The 22,900-nt window shown below is 54.8% G+C and overlaps 1 protein-coding gene and 1 pseudogene across 1 annotated transcript in view; one reads left to right on the top strand and one right to left on the bottom strand.

Moving 5' to 3' along the window:
* SLC9A1 (solute carrier family 9 member A1) overlaps window positions 1–15,881 on the top strand; it is a 52,640-nt gene extending 36,759 nt beyond the window's left edge. Inside the window, exons 2-12 of the mRNA XM_068967433.1 lie at window positions 2,511–2,971; window positions 6,289–6,539; window positions 7,435–7,652; window positions 8,815–9,017; window positions 10,494–10,583; window positions 11,042–11,112; window positions 11,235–11,408; window positions 11,628–11,742; window positions 11,933–12,034; window positions 13,435–13,507; window positions 14,073–15,881. Of these exons, the coding sequence (XP_068823534.1) occupies window positions 2,511–2,971; window positions 6,289–6,539; window positions 7,435–7,652; window positions 8,815–9,017; window positions 10,494–10,583; window positions 11,042–11,112; window positions 11,235–11,408; window positions 11,628–11,742; window positions 11,933–12,034; window positions 13,435–13,507; window positions 14,073–14,419 (2,105 nt within the window). The 3' untranslated portion in view covers window positions 14,420–15,881. The remainder of the gene's footprint in view (window positions 1–2,510; window positions 2,972–6,288; window positions 6,540–7,434; window positions 7,653–8,814; window positions 9,018–10,493; window positions 10,584–11,041; window positions 11,113–11,234; window positions 11,409–11,627; window positions 11,743–11,932; window positions 12,035–13,434; window positions 13,508–14,072) is intronic.
* A 6,190-nt stretch (window positions 15,882–22,071) lies between these two features.
* On the bottom strand, window positions 22,072–22,546 carry LOC138075444 (small ribosomal subunit protein eS10-like; annotated as a pseudogene).
* Between the last annotated feature and the right edge of the window lie 354 nt (window positions 22,547–22,900).

The raw sequence follows: 22,900 nt of genomic DNA on the forward strand, positions 1-22,900 counted from the left end.
GGTGTCGGGGAGAAAGAGGAATCCAGGTCATGACTGTGGGTCAAAGGTTATGATGGGGGACACACCAGAGGACTCCTGCTCTAGCCCAGGCAGGCAGGGGTGGTCAGGGAATGCTTCCTGGAAGAGGAGACAGGCAGAAGGATATGGTGTCAGCCACATACAGTGTGGGTAGAGGAACAGTGTTCTGGTCAGGCAGACTGGACTAGGCAAAGTTCTGCAGGCCAAAGAGGGTGTACCTCACTTGAGCGAATTGGAAGGAGTTTGTCAAGGTTGAAACATAAGAATAGGCAATGGGGGGAATTCCCTGGGGGACCAGTTGTTAGGATTCAGTGCTTTCACTGCGTGGGCCTTGGGTTCAATCCCCGGTCAGGGAACTAAGATCCTACAAGATGCATGGCGAGGTCAAAAAAAGAAAAAAAAGCAGGGATCATAAGACATGAGCAAGACCTGATGATGAAGGGCATGCTGGAAGTTTGGACTTTAGAGCAAGGGAGACTTGGACTCAGCCTGACTTAGCCCTTCGCAGTGTACCAGCCACATGAACCCTGAGCGTTACTGACAGACAGTCAAAGACGGACGGGTATGGCAGGGTAAGAGGAGTGCACTTCTCAGCAAGAGTGGTGACTTTCTTTTGGCCTTACCACCCGGCATGGAAATCTCAGTTCACTGACCAGAGATTGAACCCACACCCCCTGGGCTGGAAGCAGAGTCAACCTCTGGACCACCAGGGAAGTCCTAAAAGCGGTGACTCTTGGTCAGGTCGGTTTTGAAGTCTCCTGGCCTAGGATGGAGATGTGTTTTTCTTCCAACATGATTCGATTGTATCTCCTGGGTGCTTGGCCCTGTGACATCCAGGCCCTGGGTGCTTGGCTCTGGGCCTGGATGGTATACTGAGTCCTGACGTGTAGCTGGCACCACCCAGATCAGTACCTGAGAGCAGGAGGGCTCTGGGCCTGGGGAGGGATGTTCCTCTTCCTTCCCAGGCTTCTCCAGGGGTAAAGAGAGAAGAGGCCTGGCCAGACAGGTTATAGAGATTCATGTGGGTCCTGGCCAAGCCCTTTGCATTTTCCAATCAGTAGATGCTTGTTGAGCACCTCCTGTATCCCCAACCCTGGGGACATAATCATAAACAGAGATGGAATCTGCCTGCAGAGAGTTTACAAGCTAAGGAGGGGAGGAGAGCAAGAGCTTCCACCTCGAGCAAAGTGGCAAGCAGGCCCTCCTAACCAAGCGGACCTTGGGGGTTATGTCCCAGGTCTTCTCCACCCACCTCCCCACCCAAAACAAACCAGAGACCCGTGAGCAGCTTGGGGGCGGAACTGGCATTCAGAGGGGCCCTCTCTGAAAGGGATTTTTGCCGCTTCCCAGCTCAGGGTTTGGAACCAAGGGGGCCGGCTGCAGAGGGTGGTCTGCTGCTGCTGCTGGCCAGGACCTGGCTTGGGGAGACAGCTGGTGAGTCTCAGGCAGAGGGGCATTTTCACCTTAATGGGGAGAAAGAGGGGGTGATTTAAAGAAGGAGGAGTTTGATAGAAGCTGGTGAAGTCAGACCTGGGTTCTTTCCTGGTTCTACTGCTGATGAGCTGTGTGACCTTGGGTGAGTCCCTTCCCCTCCCTGAGCTTCAGTTGCCCCTTCTTTAAAGTGGGTGGAATTGGGTGAGAAACAGGATGGCAAACAGGTTTTGTCTCACGCGCAGAACCCATTGATTGCTGTCGGCTTCCTGAGCATCTCTCTGGGCGCAGCGGGAAAGCATGCGAAGCTGGGATTGGAAGTCGCTGCGTGCGTGCTGCACGTTTGCAGGCCCCAGGCAGTATGATCCCCAGGTTCCTTCCTGCGCTGATAGTCTTTGATTCCTTTGTGCTCCTTCCTGTCTCCTGTGTCACTTCTCCACCAGCCATTGTCTGCCTTTTGCTTCAATGCCTCCGTGATGGGGACCTGGATGTCTTCCCTTAGACAGAATTTTTCGATTGTTATGCCTGGTCTTGAGCTTACATCCGTCTCCATGAACTTGTGCCTGGACAGATGACTTGGGTTCAGGTGTTAGGTAATGCCCTCAGGATTGCAGATTGGAGTTGTGAGAGGGGAAGGCACCAGAGAAGGACCCCTACCCTAACCTGGGCAGACGGGGCAGTCAAGGAACTGGGTGGTACTTGGAGCCTCGGTAATCAGTGTATAATTTCTGCTTTCTGGAGACCTGCTTCTTTCTCCTACTTTATGACAGTGACAGGGAGCATCTGTATGTCCTTTGAAAAAAGCACTTCAACCACATCAGCAGGTAGTTTTCACATCACTTAGTTATGTATAAACATAATCCATAACTGCATTATATTAGCCTGTGAGGCTGGAGTTATCAGCTCTAGGCGAGGAGGCCGAGGCTCAGAGAGTTAACAGAGCAGCCCCCTGAGACCAAGCCTGAGCCCCTCTTGGTCCTATCCCAGCCTTCAGCCCCAGCTCTGTTCTGTTCTCCTGGCTCCCCTCAAGCCCACGCCTTCCGTTATCTCACCCTCTGCAGGTTTCCACGTGATCCCCACCATCTCGAGCATCGTCCCGGAGAGCTGCCTGCTGATTGTGGTGGGGCTGCTGGTGGGGGGTCTGATCAAGGGCGTGGGCGAGACGCCCCCCATCCTGCAGTCGGAAGTCTTCTTCCTCTTCCTGCTGCCACCCATCATCCTGGATGCCGGCTACTTCCTGCCACTGCGGCAGTTCACGGAGAACCTGGGCACCATCCTGATCTTCGCCGTGGTGGGCACGCTGTGGAACGCCTTCTTCCTGGGCGGCCTCATGTACGCCGTGTGCCTGGTGGGCGGCGAGCAGATCAACAACATCGGCCTCCTGGAGAACCTGCTGTTCGGCAGCATCATCTCGGCCGTGGACCCTGTGGCCGTGCTGGCCGTCTTCGAGGAGATTCACATCAACGAGCTGCTCCACATCCTTGTGTTTGGGGAGTCCCTGCTCAACGACGCCGTCACTGTGGTGAGAGGCAGGGACCACGCCCCGGGGCACGCAAGAACCAGACCCAAGTCCAGGTCCAGAAAGAATCCCACATCCCCCCGCTCATGACAGTAAGACAGCAAGTGTCCAGTCCTGCTTGCTATGTGTGGCCATCGTGCTGGGCACCGGCAGGGATTATCTCAGTTATCCTCCTGACTACGTTAAGAGGTGCTTCTTAGTCTCACTTTGAAGAGAAAGAGTAAAGCTTAAAGAGGTTAAATAACTCAGTAGAATAGATAGAACTGAAATTGGAAGCCAGGTCTATCTGACTGCAGGGCCTGAGCTCTTGGCCTGACCGGGTCGTACGCTCTGTCCCTGATGCACTCTGATGTGATCTTGATTAAATGACTTATCCTCTTTGTACCTCAGTTTACCCTTTATAGACCAGTTAGTCTCTGAGGGGCATTTTAGCTTTCTTGGTAGCTGTGTCGTAAGCTAAGGCTTCCCAGGTGGCTCAGTGGTAAAGAACCCACCTGCCAATGCAGGAAATGCAGGTTCAATCCCTGGGTTGAGAAGATCCCTCGGAGGAGGAACCCACACCAGTATTCTTGCCTAGGAAATCCCATGGACAGAGAAGCCTGGTAGGCTACAGCCAAAGAGTTGGACATGACTGAGCACCCATGCGTACACACACACACACACACACACACACACACACGTGTCTTAAGTTAGAGTTTAATTTGTGCAGAGTTTGGGGGCAGCATTCATGGAAAGGAACCTTGTCTCTAAAACCTCCAGAAGGTGGCAAGTAAAGTGGGTCAGTCTGGGTTGGCCACTTGCTTACTGTGTGACCTTAGGCATGTGACGGTACCTCTCTGGGCTTCACCTTTGACAGCTGGGATGTGGCAGAGTAGTTAGTGTGTTCCTCCCGGGTCTAGCGAGGACAGACACCCCCACCGCAGGGTCGGCACGTGGCAAGGCTGTGTATGTTTCCACATACCCTTCCTCCCAGCCGGCTTCCTCAGGAAGCAGGTACGTGTATGTGCACACTCGTGTTGTGTTGTGCAAACACCTACATCCCCCTCCTGGCTGGACCCCTCAGAGAGCAGCTGCCCACACAGGAAAACTCATGGACCCATGGGCACGCCCTGTGCACGCTCGCACATGCACTCCCGCTTCACTCCCAGCTGCTCAGGAAGCCACACCTCAAAGAAGCTACCGACAGTAGTGGTCGTCTGCCAACAGCCTCGGTTTCCTCTCCCTCTCCTTACCCTGGCACCCCCATCAGCTCCTCGTGAAGCCAGGGCAGCCACGGGCTGGCCCATCTGTCCTGTCTCCTCAGGCACCCGCCCTTGCCTATGGCTGCCACGCAGGCCTGTTTCCTCATCTGGAGCAGGGACCGTTGTCCTGAGCCTGCCGTCCACCCGGGGCTCTGACGGGAGTCACACTCACTCATATCTGCAAAAGCAGTGGGTGCCAGAGATGAAGCCCTCCCCAGAGGATCTGGGTGTATGTTGGGGTTCAGGCTGGCACTCTTGGGGAACAGTGGGGCATGGCTGCAAGAGTGGATGCCCCCGTCTGGCCACCGTGGGCCCGTGGCCATGCCTCCCTGAGACAGGGGCAGTGGTGGTAGTCATTGCTCGTGTTCACTGCGTGCTTCCTGTCTGATCATGTATGGTCTCAGCTAATCTGCACAGACTCCATGAGGTTAGCACGGTGATTTTTCCCGGTTTTTCGGGTGGGGGAACTGAGGCACTGGGAGATTAAGGAACTCGTCCAAGATCATAGTAGCTGATAAATGATATAACTGGGGTTCAGATCTACACAGTCTTGAGCCCAGAGTCCAGATGCTTAGCACTATGCCACTCTGCCTCTGTAGTCCCAGTGACAGTGGTGCCAGGCCAGAAATGAGGACCTTGCCCTCTGTACCTGCCCCATTGTTCCAGGCAGTGCTCTTTAGGGACCTGAGCATTTCCTCAGGCCGGGAGTAGGTTCAGGTAGCCCAGGGCTGAGAACGCACTGCCAGAGCCCTGCCCCGTCTCCCAGATGGCTGTGTCCAGGCACACGGGAGACCGGCCAGTGCTTGGCATCTCCCCTCCCTGCCTGGCCCAAGTCGGGCCCTTTCTAGAACTCTAGGCATGGGTGTGAATGCCCCATTACCCAGATGGTAGGGCTGAAGGCTTCCTTCAAGCTGTGTGGCCTCAGGCCTTGGCCCTGGAGCAAAGGTGCCCTGTTTCCATGTGTGGCCCAGGTACTGGCGGCTTTGGAGGGTCTGTCTCGGGGGTCCCCAGGTCTTCTTCCCCACTGCCTCTGCATTCCTTCAGCCTGGGCACTCCCCAGCTGCTTTCCGGGCAGAGCTGTCTAGGAGCAGGCCAGGCAACCAGCACCTAAGAGGAGGTAGATAGAAACTCAAAGCTGGATCCGCAGGGAGGCCCATCCACTGCTGGCAGGGACCAAGCTCTGGGCGCAGTGCTGTTGCTCCTGGGCGGGGGTTGCAGGGTAGAGGGGGTCCTCTGGCACATCATTTCACCATTCTGAGCTTTAGTTTAGCAAGGGAACAAGCATCTTTAGCCTGCCTACCTCATGAGGCTGTTAGGATGACCATAATCAAAGGGCTTTACAGTGTATGAAGTGCCACTTAAAGTCTGATGGTGGTGTTACAATGACCGTTTATTTCCCCAGCCCAGAGGTGGGGAAGCCGTGGAGAGCCTCTGGTTCCATAGTGCCTGAACTCGGTGGTTCATTGCAACCCCCTGGGGGCCTTGTTGAACAGAGATTTCTGGGTCCCACTTCCAGACAATCCAAGTGGAGTATGGGCTGGCCGAGTGTATTTTTAGAAAGCTTCAGCAGTTAAGAAGTCCTAGTCTAGTTCATTATCTGAATTTTCCCAGCTTTGCGCTGAAGGAAAGACCAAAATCCAGGCAGGGGCGTGCACGATGAGCTCGGTGAATAGCAGCTAATGCTGTGATAGGCAATTTGCCTTCATTAACTAATTGAATCTCACAGTAGCCCTATGAGGTCAGTACTATTGCCCCCATTTTCTGGACAGGAAAACTGAAGCACAGGGAGGTTGAGTCATTTGCCCCATGTGTACAGCTGGGGAGCAGCAAAGTCAGAATTTTAACCCAGGTGGTTTGGTTGCAGAGCTGGGCTCTTTTTCTGCACAGCCCGCTGCAGGCCCAAAGACCCTCTGGCCCCCAGACTCCTCTGCCACCTCTTGGCTGTGGTCAACAGAGGGGACAGAATCGCCCTGGGTGAACCCCAGGAGCCATGGGGCAGGGCCCCACCCTGGGTGACCCCCAGGAGCCACAGGGCAGGATGCCCACCCGCCTGCCAACCAGCCTGCACACCCTTCCCAGGTCCTGTATCACCTCTTTGAGGAGTTTGCCAACTACGACCGCGTGGGCATCGTGGACATCATCCTCGGCTTCCTGAGCTTCTTCGTGGTGTCCCTGGGCGGGGTGTTCGTGGGCGTGGTCTACGGGGTCATCGCAGCCTTCACCTCCCGCTTCACCTCCCACATCCGCGTCATCGAGCCGCTCTTCGTCTTCCTCTACAGCTACATGGCCTACCTGTCAGCCGAGCTCTTCCACCTGTCGGGCATCATGGCGTGAGTCTGGGCGTGGCGTTGGGAGGGGGGCGCCAACTCAGATTCCCCCGGGCTTGGAGGGTCAAAGGGAGCTCCCCAGGGCCCAGCGCCCCGGATCCAGGCTTCAAGTCTCAGGGCTGCCCGGAAGCACGGAGTTTAAGGTTCTGGAAAGCCTTAGCCCAGCTATTTCTTTTATTCTCTTGTTACAAATGGAGTACCTTGGTGGTCTCCGGACGCAGGCACTCGCACCCGCTGCTCCCTTCAGCAGCCCTAGTGAGGGTGCTCAGGGCTTCCCATGTAGCAGGAGTCCTGAGGCCCCAGCTGCATCTTGCAGTTGGGGTTGGATGGTAGAGGGGGAGCGGGAAAGCCGTGAGGTGTCAAGGTGCTCCGCTAGGGGAAGTCACTGGAAGTGCCAAGGCTGGATTGGGGGACGGGGATGGGGGTGACAATGAGGAGGCTGGGCCAGCCGGAGTGGAGCCCGAGTGTGGGCGCCAGGCTGGGAGGGCTTCCTGCGGGGACACCACACTGGTGGGGATAAACCTGTGGCCAGAGGCGTGACCCCTGTCAGGTGGAGAGGCCGCGGGGCCTCAGGGAAAAGGCCCAGGCTTAGGAGCCGGGCAGAACTTCCTTTGTTCGTGTCTTAGCTCTGCCACTCCGTGGCAGTGTGACCATGGGCAGGTGACTTCATTTCTGCACGTCTCAGATCTCTCACCTGGAAAATGCCAGAATACACCCGTGTCTGCAGGGTTGGCTGAGAGTGTTGAGAACAGGGGTTGGAAGCCGGCAGAGGCGTCTGACCCGTGAGAGGAGCTCAGGCGCCCGGCCCCTGCCTGCCTCCCTGTCGCTGGAGGCGCCCTGGGAGGGTGCGACTCAACTCTGAACCCCGCTCCCCGCTCTTTCCTCCCCTGACCCCCAGACTCATTGCCTCGGGCGTGGTGATGCGCCCCTACGTGGAGGCCAACATCTCCCACAAGTCCCACACGACCATCAAGTATTTCCTCAAGATGTGGAGCAGCGTCAGCGAAACCCTCATCTTCATCTTCCTGGGCGTCTCCACCGTGGCCGGCTCCCACCACTGGAACTGGACATTTGTTATCAGCACCCTGCTCTTCTGCCTCATCGCCCGAGTGCTGGGTGAGGGGCTGGGCCCGGAGAGGGGTGTGCGCGTGGCAGGGGGTGTGTGCGCGTGGCAGGGTGTGTGTGAGTGTGGCAGCTAGGTACATGCTGTGTGTGGAGGTGGCAGGCTTGGCTCCACGCTGCTCCCAGCGCCCCTGCAGGACGGGGGCTTCCCCATTCCCGCTCCCTGCAGCGCTGAGGCCCTTATGGGCCCTGGAGGGATCAGAGGGCCGCGCTCCCGGGGGAAACAGCCATGGTGTGCACGTGGAAGAGGCCTCAGCAACCCTGGGACTCTGAGCCAGTCAGTATCTGAGGAGGGGACTGAGGCCCCCAGGGCCAGATCTGTGTTCAGGTTTGTGGTCTTTGCACCGCCTCTTCCCACGTGTGACTTTGGCACTTGCAGAGTCTTCTGCAGAGCCTCCCAACCGCTGCTACCAGCCCCGGGGCACACCTGGGCACCGCTGGGCACCAGGCCTCAGGCCCCTGGGCAGCTGCCTCACCTTCTGGATGCACGTTACCTCAGTGACCATGTGGCTTCTGCCCATGGATCTCACCTCCTCTCTGAGGTTAGGTCTGGGTGTGGCACTTAACTTGCTGTGCTGTCTTAAAAACCCTTTCATCCTGGGCCTCATCCTCTGGAGATTCTGGGGCTATGGGGTTGAGACTGGACTCTGACCTGCCTCTGCAATTCCCCACCACCCCCGGCCATGCTGCAGGTGCGCTCTTAGTTCCTCAACCAAGAATCGAACCCGTGCTCCCTGCAGTGCAAGCATGAAGTCTTAACCACTGGACTGCCAGGGAAGCCCTAGCATTTTAAAGCAACTTTTTATTACAAAAAAATATCAAACACATAGAAAAGTAGGCCCCGTGTACCTATCATATTTAATAGGTATCAACTTGTAGCCAGTCTTGTCTCATCTCTTTTCCTGGTACCCTTCTGCCCTCCAGCCCCTGGAGGCCTCTGTAATGTCTCTAAAGTATATACAGGTGAGGGACCTCCCTTAAAGATCCACCCAACTCTCGGATTGAGGGATTAGGAGCACCTTGGACTGAGGGACCTGAGATATGAATTAGCTGGGCGGGTTTACCAGTGGAGGCTTCCTCCAAACAGAAAATCTCCCAGCTGCAGAAGGCATGAGGGGCTAGGACAGTCTGACCCCTTGCTTTCCCTCCCTGGCAGGCGTGCTGGGCCTGACCTGGTTCATCAACAAGTTCCGCATCGTGAAGTTGACCCCCAAGGACCAGTTCATCATCGCCTACGGGGGCCTGCGAGGGGCCATCGCCTTCTCCCTGGGCTACCTCCTGGACAAGAAGCACTTCCCTATGTGTGACCTGTTCCTCACGGCCATCATCACCGTCATCTTTTTCACCGTCTTTGTGCAGGTGCTGGACAGGGCAGAGCAGCCCTGCCTGGGGACCCTGACCCTGCCAGGAAAGAGGAAGTGCATGCCCGAGCGGGGCTAGGAGGGCAGCGGGCAGCAGGGGTTGTAGTTCCAGCTCCAGCAGCACCTCGGGCAGCCCTGGACAAGCCCCCGCCTTTCCGGGCCTCGGTGTGCTCAGTTGCAAAGGAAGAGCCTGGTCACGCATCACTGTGGAGTGATGCTGCCCAGCTCAGTCAGGAGCCTAGGTAGTGCTGAGAGGAGTGTGTCCAGTCAGCAGGACCATGAAGCTCACGGTAGGGATTTGGGGAAGTGGTTTATTCTCTTAGGGTCTCAGTTTCCACATCAGTCAAATGGGGGCAGTAGCGCAGCACAGGGGCTGGAAAGGCGAAACGGCCCCTGAGCGGCGCTGTCGGAGGTCGTTAGCCAGAGCTCTGCTGCTATCAGTGTGAGCCCGGAAAGATTCTCCTCCCATCTCTGGGTCTCAGATGCCCATCTGTGAAGTGAGGGGACTGGACCAGCTGTTCCTGAAGAATCCTTCCAGCTGCTGGCTGTGATTTCTGTGCATTTGAACGACCCAGGCTTAGCTGAGAACCTCACCCACCCCTGGAGTCCCTGAGGGAGCCCAGCTTGAGATGATGTAAACCATTTCTCGTTATCTGACCCGTGACTTTGGGCAAGTGAGAAACACTTCATCTGTGTGTTTGCTCCATGTTTCCTGGATCATAACCCTAGACAAGCCCTCAGTGGGAAACATCATTGCCTTCTCCAGAGAGCACAGTGTAGAGCAAACTTCCTGGGGCTGGACTTGTCTTCTGTCTTTTAAAAGGAGAAGAGGCTGCCTCTTTGATCATCTTGCCCTGCTTCCATCTTCCAAAATATTTTATCACCTTATTTTGCAGTTGGTTTACTAAGCCAATTTTTAATGAACGCAGCATTGAGGTAGGGACCTCCCTGCCTGAGTTTGAATCCAGCTTTACTACTTCTGTGAGACCTTAGGGAGTTACTTGACCTCTCTCAGTCTCAGTTTCCTCATCTGTACAATGGGGACAAGGAAGGGGTCATTGCAGGTATTGAAATGCTAATTCTAGTGAAAACACCACTGGCCCTGGCACTTGACAAGTGTGCAGTTAGATTGGCTACTGCTGTCCTTACTGGGTCCTTCTGGGTCAAAACCTGCAAGGGGGCCAGAGCAGAGGTGGTCTTCCCTGTTAGGTGACAGTGCATTTGTGGTGGAGCTCACGCTTGAACTCTGGCCCGGGCTAGCTGGGCTGTGTGTGAGTCCCTTGGCTGGATGTGAACCCCCTGGCCATGTCTTCAGGAGTAAGTGGGCTTAATATAAGCACAGCTTGGATGTTGGGAGACTGGGGACATCAGAGCAAAGGGCATCCCAGGCTCAGGGACCTTAGGGTGGAGGACCTCTGTGGCCTCCCTGCCAGGGTGGCAGAACTGTAGTGCCTGACACCCACCCACCCCCCAGGGCATGACCATTCGGCCCCTGGTAGACCTGCTGGCTGTGAAGAAAAAGCAAGAAACGAAGCGTTCTATCAACGAGGAGATCCACACGCAGGTACCAGCAGCTGGGCCTGGGCCCTGTGTTGCAGGAGGAGGCTTAGGGAGCTAGGGGTCAGCTAGGCCTTGCATCCATGTCCTCAGTCAGCCCCTCCTCCCTCATCCAGTGCCTCCTGAGGTCACCAGGTCACCCCATAGCGAGGGGTGGTGTGAGCAGCCAGGAACCTGAGGAGAGGGCGTCATGCCGTGTCTGCCTCTGCAGAAACCTGGCCCAGGTGCTGGGCACAAGTGGATTCAGAGAAGAGGGTTCAGCTGGGCCCCAGTGGCAGAGGGCTGGAGGGGTCCACAGGGCTTCAGGATGAGTGGGGTGTGGGCGCCACCTCCTGGCTGCTTCTGGAACTACAGGGCTGGGTTGAGCAGAGCAGGACTGGGGTGGAAGGTGGGGGGCCCATTCAGGAGTCTTGGTCCGGAAGGAGCCCAGTAGTAAGGCTTGACCTGGCCCTGGGCACGTTTCAGTTCCTGGACCACCTTCTGACAGGCATCGAGGACATCTGTGGCCACTACGGCCACCACCACTGGAAAGACAAGTAGGTGGCAGGCCTAGTGGGCAGGAGGGCGGGGAGGGGCCGATAAGGGTCTCCCCCCAGGGGCCTGGGCATCTTCCCATTGCAGGAGCCAGCTTCACCCATCTCCTCCCACCTCCCACCAGGCTCAACCGGTTTAATAAGAAATACGTGAAGAAGTGTCTGATAGCTGGTGAGCGCTCCAAGGAGCCCCAGCTCATCGCTTTCTACCACAAGATGGAGATGAAGCAGGCCATCGAGCTGGTGGAAAGTGGGGGCATGGGCAAGATCCCCTCGGCCGTCTCCACCGTCTCCATGCAGTGAGTGCTAGTGGCCAACCCCGGCCGCTTCTGCAAGCCACATGCTGACCCCTCAACACCCACCTGGAGCAGGTCCCTAGGTCATTCCACTGGGCGGGCAGATCACACTGAGGACCCAAGGCTTGGCACACCCAACCGGATCATCCCCAGGGGACCCTTCTGTCCTGCCCCAGCCCCCAGAGTCCCAGGAATTTTCTAATCTGAGGCCTGTTATCCCAGGAACATCCACCCCAAGTCCCTGCCAGCTGAGCGCATCCTACCAGCACTGTCCAAGGACAAGGAAGAGGAGATCCGCAAAATCCTGAGAAACAACTTGCAGAAGACCAGGCAGAGGGTGAGGGGCTGCCCCTGCCCGGCCCACTTCACTTACTGAAGAGGAGCCCCCCGCCCCCGCACCCCCCCCTGCACCCCCACCCCCACCCCCGCCGCCCTCCTCTGCTCCACGTGCCCAGAGCCACCCCAGGCCCTCCAGGCCCAGCTTCCGGGGCCTGGTTGGGCCTGCCTGACAGCTGTTCCTCCCACAGCTGCGGTCCTACAACAGACACACGCTGGTGGCCGACCCCTACGAGGAGGCCTGGAACCAGATGCTGCTCCGGAGACAGAAGGCCAGGCAACTGGAGCAGAAGGTGTGTCTGCAGCTGGAGCCGGCTCCTCCCTTTCTCTGGAAACCTGGGCTCTTACTCTGCCTGCATCACCACCACCCAGCCCTCTGGGAGACAGAGCCACTCCCATCTGATATCTTGACCTCCTCCAGTGTTCTCGCCTGGAAAATTCCATGGACTGTAGCCCTCCAGACTCCCCTGTCCATGGGGTTGCAGAGTCAGACACAACTTAGCAACTGAACACACACACACACACCCCCCATGTGTTTCAAAGGCTGAGCCCCAGGGAAAGTTCCAGAAAGCTGCCTTCTCCACCTCTTCTCCACTCAGAGCAGCAAAGAGGCCCCCGTTCCCCACTGTGTCCTCGGGTATCAGATCTAGAAGAGTCTATCCACGTGCTCTAACCTCTCATTTTCTAGTGAGAAAACTAAGGCTCAGAGGAAAGGAAAACTAAGGCTCAGAATCAGAAAGCAAGACACACATGCCTTCATTCATTCGTTCAGGAAAGTGTTTGTGGAGCTCTTCCTAAGTGCCAAGCGGCAGAATTGCCTCCGTGTATCCAGTGGTGCATCAGCCCAGTCCCTCCATTATGGAGCACACAGTGGCCCCGGGCAGAACCGGAAGTGCAAGGGGCTCTGAGCACCTCAAACAAGGAAGTGGTCAGAGTGCGCTTAGGAATGAGAGTCTTGGGGGAGGGAGTGTGGGCAGGAGAAGGGCCAGGCAGAAGGAAAGAAACTATACACAAGTTCCTGACCACAGACTGAGGGGCTCAGCTTTCAAGGAAGCTTGTTAATGGCGTTAAGGGTTTGGGCTTTCTTCCAAAGCATGGAGAAGTCATGAACGGTTCTCAGCAAGGGAAGCACATGGGAAGGGGTGCGGGTGGTAGGGGAGGAGCAGGCAGAATTCAAGGGACATTTAGGAGGTCAGAGTGGCAAGACTTGGTTACCAGTTTGAGGTGGGACCGGGGGAAGAGGAAAATGAGGCAGGGGTCACATCTGGCCTTTGATTGGGGTAGGCGGGTGGGGTGGCTGAGGGGACACCAAGGAAGGAGCAGGTTTTGAAGGAAGATAAGTAGCTGAGTTCAGCTGGAGCGTGTTGCATTGAGAATCTCGGGGGTCATCCAGGGCCCAGGTGACATTCCTGAGGTCGACTGTGGGTCTGTCCTTAGAGGCAGATGAGGGCAGGAGCTAGAGGCTGGGCTGGTGTCCCCACGGGAGAGGTGGGACAGTGTGGGAGTGTTCAGGGTCACCCTGGAGCTCGACAAGAGGCTGGGCCAGGCCCTCAGGACCCAGCACTGGCTCAGGCTTGCCACGGGCATGGGCGGAGAGCCGCGGGCACCCCAGACACACAAAGAAGGGTGTGCGGCCACCGGCCTGGGGTGCCTCTGCTCACCCCCCTGCCCCCACCTGCTCTTCCTCTGTCAGATCAGCAACTACCTGACCGTGCCGGCCCACAAGCTGGACTCGCCCACCATGTCGCGGGCCCGCATCGGCTCAGGTAAGGCAGGCTGTGTGGGGCCCCGCGAGGAGCCTCGAGGCTGGGCACGGGCCTCAGAGAGCCTGCAGGGAGGACGGGCTTCTCACAGGCCAAGCCGTGAGCTCCTCCTATGTCAGGTGGAGTTGGGGGTTCACCAGAGGGGGGCCCCCCAGAAGAGTGGCCCTGCCGTCCTCCCCAGGGACAGAGTGCTCCACAGAGGGGCTCACGCTGAGGAGCTGGGTGCCCGCGGGGAGGCTGGAGGGGGCTGCACTGTTGGGCTGTCCGACATGTGGGGGACCAAGGCAGGCCTTCCAGGACAGGGGGCTCAGGAGGGAGCCTGAGCTCTTCGTTGAAGCAGGGACTCCTATGGGAGCCCCAGGGCTGAGCAGGGGAGCACAGTCCTACCTTGGAGAGCGCAGTCCGAGGGGAGGAGGAACTATTGGCCTCATAAAAGGCCCGTGCAGAGTGATTTGAAGCATACCAGGATCACCGCACTCACAGGCTGACTCTTTGCGGGCAGAGGTGGGCCGCATACTGGGAGGGCTCAGGGCCGGAAGCCAGTGTGCGCCTTGCTCTTGGTTCGCAGACCCACTGGCCTATGAGCCCAAGGCCGACTTGCCTGTGATCACCATAGACCCGGCCTCCCCGCAGTCACCTGAGTCTGTGGACCTGGTGAACGAGGAGCTGAAGGGCAAGGTCCTGGGGCTGAGCCGGGATCCGGGGAGGCTGGCCGAGGAGGAGGAGGACGACGAGGACCCTGATGGGGGCCTCACGATGCGGACCAAGGAGCCCTCGTCCCCGGGCACCGACGACGTCTTCACCCCGGCGCCGAGCGACAGCCCCAGCTCTCAGAGGATACAGCGCTGCCTCAGTGACCCAGGCCCCCACCCCGAGCCTGGGGAGGGAGAGCCTTTCATCCCCAAGGGCCAGTAGCACGGAGTGGGGGCCAGCGGGCGGTGCCCTCCCACCACGGACTCTCCTACCAGAGCCAGGGCTGCTGGCGGGGGGTGGAGGGTGGGGGGTGTTCCCCTCGTCCTTCCCAACCTGGACTGGCCCCAGTCCTCCCCCACTGCATGGCAGCTGGGCCCACAGCCCCCGCCGCAGCACGGCTTCCCCCTGCCTCCCGGGAAGCGCCCTCCCTCCCGCCAGAACTGCCTTCCTGATCCATCCATCGGAGGCGGACCTGCCTGGCTGTGAGGCAAACCCTGCCCCCTCCCGAGCCAAGCTCTCTCCCTACCCTGACCAGGGCCTCTGAGTCCCCTAGACTTCTGTGGGGCTCCCTCCCATTCTGTCACCCTACTCATTCAAGTCAATCTTAGTTTCTAACCAAAGAGCCTCTGGCTCAGCCTTGGTCCCTCCTGGGAAGGGAAGAAGCCGGGGCCTCCATTAACAGGGAAGAGACTAGGGGACCAGGCGTTGGACTTGGGGAGAGATTGGGGACCGTGGCCATACTGTCCCCCTGCCGGCTCTCACCCTGGCCACCTCGCTTGACCTGTCCTTACTCAGAGCTGCAGGCTGAGGGCACCTCTGAGCTCTGTCTGGAGCTGGGACTCAGCTTTTCCAAACTGGGCTCCAGCCGGGACCACTGGGCCCTTCAGGGGCTGCTGATCGGAGCTCCAGAGCGTGCTGCCTTTTATCTGTTTTGTTTATTCACACTTCCATGTACGATTCTATTTGCACAGAGGGCATTCCTGTTTTTAAAACATTTTTGAAACCCCTGCCTGAACAGAACTCCTGCCATCCTACTCCAGAGCATCACTCATCCGCATACGTGCCTGTCTGCCCAACACTCCCCAGATCAGTCCTCTGTCCACAGGGCTCTGATTTCAGAAATGACCTCACCACCCCCACCCCCAACACACACACACACAGACACCCCAATGGTGACTTTCTCTAACTCATAGATGCTGGTCCTCCTGGGACCTTCCTTCTCTTGGGCCTGGCCCTCAGCTCCTGTTGACCTGTTCTCTCTCCTCCCACTCCCCGCCCCCGTTGGCCCCTGGAACCTCTCTTGTAAGCACTGCACTCAGCTTGCTGTAGAGCCCTGTCCTTGGGAAGGGGGCGGGGTGTCCCCTGAGCATCTCCCACTGGCCGGGGCTGGTGGGTGAGTGGAGCCCTGGCCCCAGAGGCTTTTGCTCACAGAAATACAGGCCTACTCCCGAGGCTGCCATGGGCCCGGCCCAGGCCTGGTGATCTCTGTCCTTCTCTCTAGGGTACTCCTTTCCCCAGGATCGTGCAATAGTCAGAGCATCCCCCTGCCCAGTGGACTGGGCAGAGGGTGCTCATCTCCCCCTCCTCTCCATGAAAGTGCTGTTTTGGGCAGGAGTCCCCATGCAAGGGTGACGTTGACAACCGGGTTCAAAGCCACCACAGCTGCTGCCGCTCTGCCGCCTGTACAGAAGAAACCGAATCTTTTTCATATTCTAATAAATCCGTGTGAGTTTTTGATAGAGTTGAGGGCTGCTTCCTGGGCGCCAGGGACTTGGGGGAGGAAGGTGGCCCAGGCACCTGAAGGACTTGGCTCAGTGGCTGCACAGAGAGACGCCTCGTCCATGTCGGGTGCTGCCGTGCTGATTCCCGTGGACCCAGCGCCAGGGACACAGCTGCGAGCAGAGCAGGAGGCTCCCAGCCCTCGGCTCCTTCTGAAGAAGGGCGGCGTTCATCAGTCCTGCCAGGAAAGCCATGTGTGCGTGTCTGTGTGTGTCTGTGCGTGTGTCTGTGTGTATCTATATGTCTGGGTGTCTCTGTGTGTGTTTGTTTATGTGTGTCTGTGTATCTGTGTGTCTGGGTGTGTCTCTGCATCTATGTGTCTGTGTGTGTATCTGTGTATCTGTGTGTGTGTGTCTGTGTGTCTCTCTGTGTGTGCATGTCTCTTTGTGTGTGTCTGTAGCTATGTGTCTGGGTGTGTCTCTGCATCTATGTGTCTGTGTGTGTATCTGTGTATCTGTGTGTGTGTGTCTGTGTGTCTCTCTGTGTGTGCATGTCTCTTTGTGTGTGTCTGTAGCTATGTGTCTGGGTGTGTCTCTGTGTATGTGTTTCTCTGTGTCTGTGTATATTTGTGTGTGTGTGTATCTCTGTGTCTGTGTGTCTGTGTATCTGTGTGTGTCTCTGTGTGTGTCTGTGTATATCTATGTGTGTCTGTGTGTCTCTCTGTGCGTGTGTCTCTGTGTGTGTCTCTGTGTGTATCTATGTGTCCGTGTGTCTCTGTGTGTATCTGTGTGTCTGTGTGTGTCTGTCTGTGTGTGTATATGTGTATTTCTGTGTGTGTGTCTGTATGTCTCTGTGTGTGTCTCCGTGTGTCTGTCCCTGTGTGCATGTCTGTGTCTATCTGTGCCTGTCTGTGTGTGTGTGTGTTTGTGTGTCTGTCTGTCTGTCTGTGTATATGTGTATTTCTCTGTGTGTGTGTGTCTGTATGTCTCTGTGTTTGTCTCCATGTGTCTGTCCCTGTGTGCATGTCTGTGTGTATCTGTGTGCCTGTCTATGTGTGCGTGTGTTTGTGTGTGTGTCTGTCTGTGTATATATATGTGTATTTCTCTGTGTGTGTGTGTATGTGTGTGTCTGTGTGTATCTATGTCTGTGTGTGTGTGTGTGTCTTTGTCTCTCTCTCTCTGTGACAAGGGAAGGAGGGGTGTTGAGCAGGACTTTCCTACGTGATACCCTAGGAGAGAACTATAGGATGAGATGAGGGTAGCCCGGTGAAGAAAGCTTCAGCGAGTTCCCAAATATTCTAACTGGGAGCTGCACGTGGGAACACCCTAGGAGCTGAAGGAAGGCTGGTGTGGCTGGGTCAGAGAGTGACAGGCAGGGAGGTGAAGGTGGGACCTTGCAGCCCATGGTCAAGATTTTGGTTTATGCTACAAGCAAGGGAGAGGCCCTCCATTGTGAAGTGCGGACAATAACCCCCGGATGGAACGTGCTCAGGAGTGTAATGGTCTCAGCACAGTGCCTGGTGGGCTTAGTTCCCCTTAAGTTGGATCCATGAGGTGCACTTTCTGGAGCTGGCCACCAGAGGGCAGTGAGGCCTGGGCACACACCCCAGGCACCCTGGGGACCGGCTTTGTGGAGGATAGCATCTCCTTTGCCCAGACTTGGGACCTGTGAATGGAGCTGGTTTGATCCATAAAATCTGAAGTGATGGGTATCAAAGAGACCATAGGGAGGGAGCGCAGCATCCATTCCTGTTACAGTGTCCCAGCAAGAAATGGATGAACACTCAAAGGGTCACTAAAGAACCTTTAACTAAGGAATTCTTTACAGAGGTGCGGGCAGGGTTAAGGAAACTTACCAGGGATGGGACTCAAGGGGATCACACTACAGGAAGCTGAAGGGCAAGAGGAAGAAGTTGTTACTTCGGGGAGAGGGCTGCCTTGCTGGAGTTGCGGCCACAGGGATCAGAACACAGCCCCTGCCAGGCAGGGAGCCAGAGGAGAAATGCTCTGACTTTGATCCTGCTGGCGCCTCCCCTTGGTCAGACCCACGGGAAAGGGAAGGGAGGCAGCAACTTCACTGAGCGTGGTTCACACGGATGAGCCTTCAGTAGGGGAGCAAGGGGAGAGTGGCCTTAGAGAAGGCAGAGCCATTCCTTTCCTCCCCATCACCATTCACTGTTGCCCTTCAGATGAAAAGTGGGTGTCCCTATTGCTTAACGGCTACAGAATTTCTGTTTAGAGTAATGGAAGGGCTTTGAAAATAGATCATGGTGATGGTTGCACAAATGCCACTGATCACTCTAAAATGGCTTGTTTTCTGTTATGTGAATTTCACCTCAATTCTTAAAATTAAGGGTTTATTAAAGAAAGCTCATCCCTAACAGGGAAAAAACAAACGGCCTCATCAGCTCACCATGTCCTTGTCTCACCACATCGTTGTTTTCCTCCAGTCACACTCCCCAGGAACCTCACTCAGTCATCGTCCAGGCTCCTTCAACAAGACAGTAGAGGAAGGATAACAGCAGAAACCTGCTCCAGCCCCGCCTTTGGAGCTGGTCACGAGACCTGGGTTAGCAGTCATGCCGTCCTCCTCCCGCCCCTTCCTTGGTCTCTCACCAGCTGCCAGCACTTTGGCTGGTCTGGTCCTTTACTGTGTGTGTACCTGGGCCTTGAAAATATGTGTGTGTATCTGGGTCTTTACAATGTGTGTGTCTGTGTGTATCTGGGTCTTTATAGTGTGTGTGTGTGTGTGTGTGTGTGTGTGTGTGTGTCCGGGCCTTCACAACGTGTGTGTGTATTTATCCGGGTTTTTATAGTGTGTGTGTGTGTGTGTGTGTGTGAGTGTGTATCTGGGCCTTTACAATGTGTGTGTGTGTGTGTGTGTGTGTCTGGGTCTTTACAATGTGTGTGTGTGTCTGGGTCTTTACAATGTGTGTGTGTGTATGACTGTGTATCTGGGTCTTTACAGTGTGTGTGTGTGTATCTGGGTCTTTACAGTGTGTGTGTGTATCTGGGTCTTTACAATATGTGTGTGTGTGTCTGGGTCTTTACAGTGTGTGTGTATGTGTCTGGGTCTTTACAGTGTGTGTGTGTGTGTGTGTGTGTGTGTATGAGTGTGTATCTGGGTCTTTACAATGTGTGTGTGTGTGTCTGGGTCTTTATAGTGTGTGTGTGTGTGTGTATGAGTGTGTATCTGGGTCTTAAAATGTGTGTGTGTATCTAGGTCTTTACAATGTGTGTGTGTGGTGTATATGAGTGTGTATCTGGGTCTTTACAATGTGTGTGTGTGTATGAGTGTGTATCTGGGTCTTTATAATGTGTGTGTGTGTGTATCTGGGTCTTTACAATATGTATGTGTGTGTTTATGAGTGTGTATCTGGGTCTTTACAATGTGTGTGTGTGTGTCTGGGTCTTTACAGTGTGTGTGTGTGTATAAGTGTGTATCTGAGTCTTTACAATGTGTTTGTGTGTGTGTGTGTGTGTGTGTGTCTGGGTCTTTACAGTGTGTGTGTGTATAAGTGTGTATCTGAGTCTTTACAATGTGTTTGTGTGTGTGCGTGTGTGTGTGTGTGTCTGGGTCTTTACAGTGTGTGTGTGTCTCTGGGCCTTTACAATGTATGTGTGTGTGTGTGTCTGGGTCTTTACAATGTGTATGTGTGTGTGTATGAGTGTGTATCTGGGTCTTTACAATGTGTGTGTGTGTGTCTGGGTCTTTACAGTGTGTGTGTGTGTATAAGTGTGTATCTGAGTCTTTACAATGTGTTTGTGTGTGTGTGTGTGTGTGTGTGTGTCTGGGTCTTTACAGTGTGTGTGTGTCTCTGGGCCTTTACAATGTATGTGTGTGTGTGTGTCTGGGTCTTTACAATGTGTATGTGTGTGTGTATGAGTGTGTATCTGGGTCTTTACAATGTGTGTGTGTGTGTGTGTGTGTGTATCTGGGTCTTTATAGTGTGTGAGTGTATATCTGGGTCTTTACAGTATGTGTGTCCCCTAAGTTTTTATTCCTGTGGAATTCAGGTTTGTATTGGTCTTCGGTTTGTTGGGTTGCCATTTCCCACTGTCGCTATTAGACATGGGAGATCTGAGAGGTGCTCAGTCGGCCCTCTGGATTCTAGACGTGGCCTTCCTGCCCACCCTCCCTTTTCTAGATTCATCACCCTACCTGGTACACTTAATCTGCTCTCCACATTTGAGTTAAGCAATACACAGAGCTCAAAATGACCAGAAGGAAGACTCTACTTGTGACTTCAAGGAACCACAGCTGTGATCCTTCCAGGCCCACTGAGCGCAAAGTCGAGAGAGGGAAAGCAAAAATTCCTCCAGGAGGTTATTTGGATCACAGAAGGGCCACCCTCATTTCCACTGCTTGGTCCCTGGGCCTCTGCATTCAGATTGTGAGAGAGGCGGAGCCACTGGTTTTAAACTTACACTGCATCCCGCATGTCAAGAACCCAAGTTGCGGTCTCCCAGCTGGCGCTGGAGGTCTCTCTAGTGAGTCAGTTGCTTCTGAGCGATGGGACACATTGTGTGTCCAGTGCTTCCATGAGCGAGACCATTGCTCTGCGTCCTTCACCAAAAAAGGGAAATAGGCTATGTGTGGGACAGCAGAGTGATGAACAAGCAAGTACGAAAATGACAAGGCTGGCAGAAGCACTATAGGCGGGGAAGGCAAGTCCGTAGCAGGAATGCACACTTATTACCATGCGGTGATAGATAACCGATCCTTTATGAAGCAAGGGGGCAGTGCACTCAACCCGCCAATAGACAGCTAGCAGGTCCCTGGAGGGTGGTGGTTCTCAGACTTTTTGGTGTCGGGATCTTTTTCCATTCTTTAAAATTATCGAAAGGTTATACTCTAAACAATTGTAAACGGTTTTTGTTTATGTGGGTTATATCTATTTTACTGGGTTAGAAGTTACAGCGCTAAACTATTTAAAACTAATAAACTCATTACATAGTAACATAACATTTTAATGAAAATAACTTTTTGAAAACAAAAATTGTGAGAAGAGTGCCATGATTTGACATGTTTGAAAATCTCTCTCTTTTTTCACCATGCTGAGGCACGTGGGATCTTAGTTCCCCGACCAGGGATTGAACCCGTGCCCCACACAGTGGAAGTACAGAGTCCTAACCACTTGACGTCCGGGGGAGTCCCTGCAGATCTCTTTAGAACCTGGCTTAATAAGAGACAGCTAGATTCTCAGATCTGCTTCAGCATTCCATCTGTTGAATACACGCTGTGTAGCCTCTGGAATATTCCACTATACACTCATGAAAGAAAAAGGCAAACACTGTCTTAGTATTAATAAAGCAGATCTGACCTCATAGAACCCATGGAAGAGTCTTCCTGGTCCACACTTTGAGAACCATTGCCCCAGGGAATAGTTCCAAACAAGAAGCTCAGCTGGATCTTCGCTGATGGCAGCTTGAGCACTCAGCAGTGCCCACTGCCTGATCAGATTTGGTGAGGGAAATCTGTTGTGTCTATGTGTACCGATTTTATATGCTGCTGAAATAAATTACCAAAACCTAGTGGCTTAAAACAACACAAGTTTATTATCTTACAGTTTGGGAGGTCATAAGACTAAAATGAGTCTAACTGGGCTAAAATCAAGGGCTTCCCAAGTGGCTCTAGTGGTAAAAAAACCTGCCTGCCAATGCAGGAGACAGAACAGACGTGAGTCTGACCTCTGGGTAGGAAAGCCCCTGGAGGAAGGCATGGCAGTCCACTCCAGTACTGTGGCCTGGAGAGTCCCATGGACAGAGGAGCCTGGTGGGCTATGGTCCATAGAGTCTTACAGAGCTGGACACAACTGAAGTGACTGAGCATGGGCTAAAATCAAGGTGTCAGCAAGGCTGCAGTCCTTCCTGGAGTCTCTAGAGGAGAATCTGCTTTCTTGCCTCTTCCAGCATCTAGAGGCTGCCTGCATTCCCTGGCTTGTTCCCTCCTTCCATCTTTAAAACCAGCCATGGCCAGGAGACTCTCACCTCACTCCACCCTGCCTCTGCCTCCGCCTCTGCCTCCGGCTTCCACATTTAAGGACTCTTGGGATGACACTGGGTCCATCTAGATAATTCAGGAGAATCTCCCTTTTTTTTTTTTTAATTTTTCTGGTTAGAGGCTTATTCAACCCAAAACAATCTCTTTCAACTTTATTGAGGTGGCTGACCACGTCCACGACCAAATCCGCCTCTAAATTGGAATTCAGTTGCTAACCCAGCTTCAGCCGGCACCAGGGGGCACGGTGCTGTCTGTAGGTGTCTCTGCTGGCTTCTCCTCATGTGAGTCTTGCGGGTCGCTCTCCCCCCAGACCTTTGGGCCGCGGCCAGCCGGTCTCAGGATGGCTGCAGCGCGGGGTTGGCAGGCATGATCTCAAGGGGCCGGTGGAGGTAATCACAGAGATACTGGATGCCCTCATTGGTGAGGTACCAGCAGAAGTGTCTCCAGGTAAACTGTTCCTTCATGTAGCCTCGCAATTTGAGAGACAGCATGGCTTTCGTGATGTGAAGATCAGGCATGTTCTTGTCTCCCAGCTCTGGGTGCTTGGGCATCCTTTTTGGCCACCATCACCCCCTCCTTAAAAAGGAGTTCATAAATGGCAATCCGATTCTTCTTGGGCATCAACATAGCAACGGCTGCTGCGTCCAGGCCCTGAGCTGGAAAAGCGAGAATCTCCCTGTTTTTAAGGTCGGCTGATTAGCGATATCAATTCTTTCTGCCTACTTTAAACTCCAATACTTAAACTCCAATACTTTGGCCACCTGATGTGAAGAACTGACTCATTGGAAAAGACCCTGATGCTGGGAAAGATTGAAGGAAGGAGGAGAATGGGACAACAAAGAATGAGATAGTTGGATGGCAACACCGACTCAACAGACATGAGTTTGAGTAAACTCCGGGAGCTGGTGATGGACAGGGAGGCCTGGCGTGCTACAGTCCGTGGAGTCTCAAAGAGACGGATACGACTGAGCGACCCAACTG

Source organism: Capricornis sumatraensis, chromosome 3 (genome assembly GCF_032405125.1).
Source record: "Capricornis sumatraensis isolate serow.1 chromosome 3, serow.2, whole genome shotgun sequence".
Taxonomy (NCBI): domain Eukaryota; kingdom Metazoa; phylum Chordata; class Mammalia; order Artiodactyla; family Bovidae; genus Capricornis; species Capricornis sumatraensis.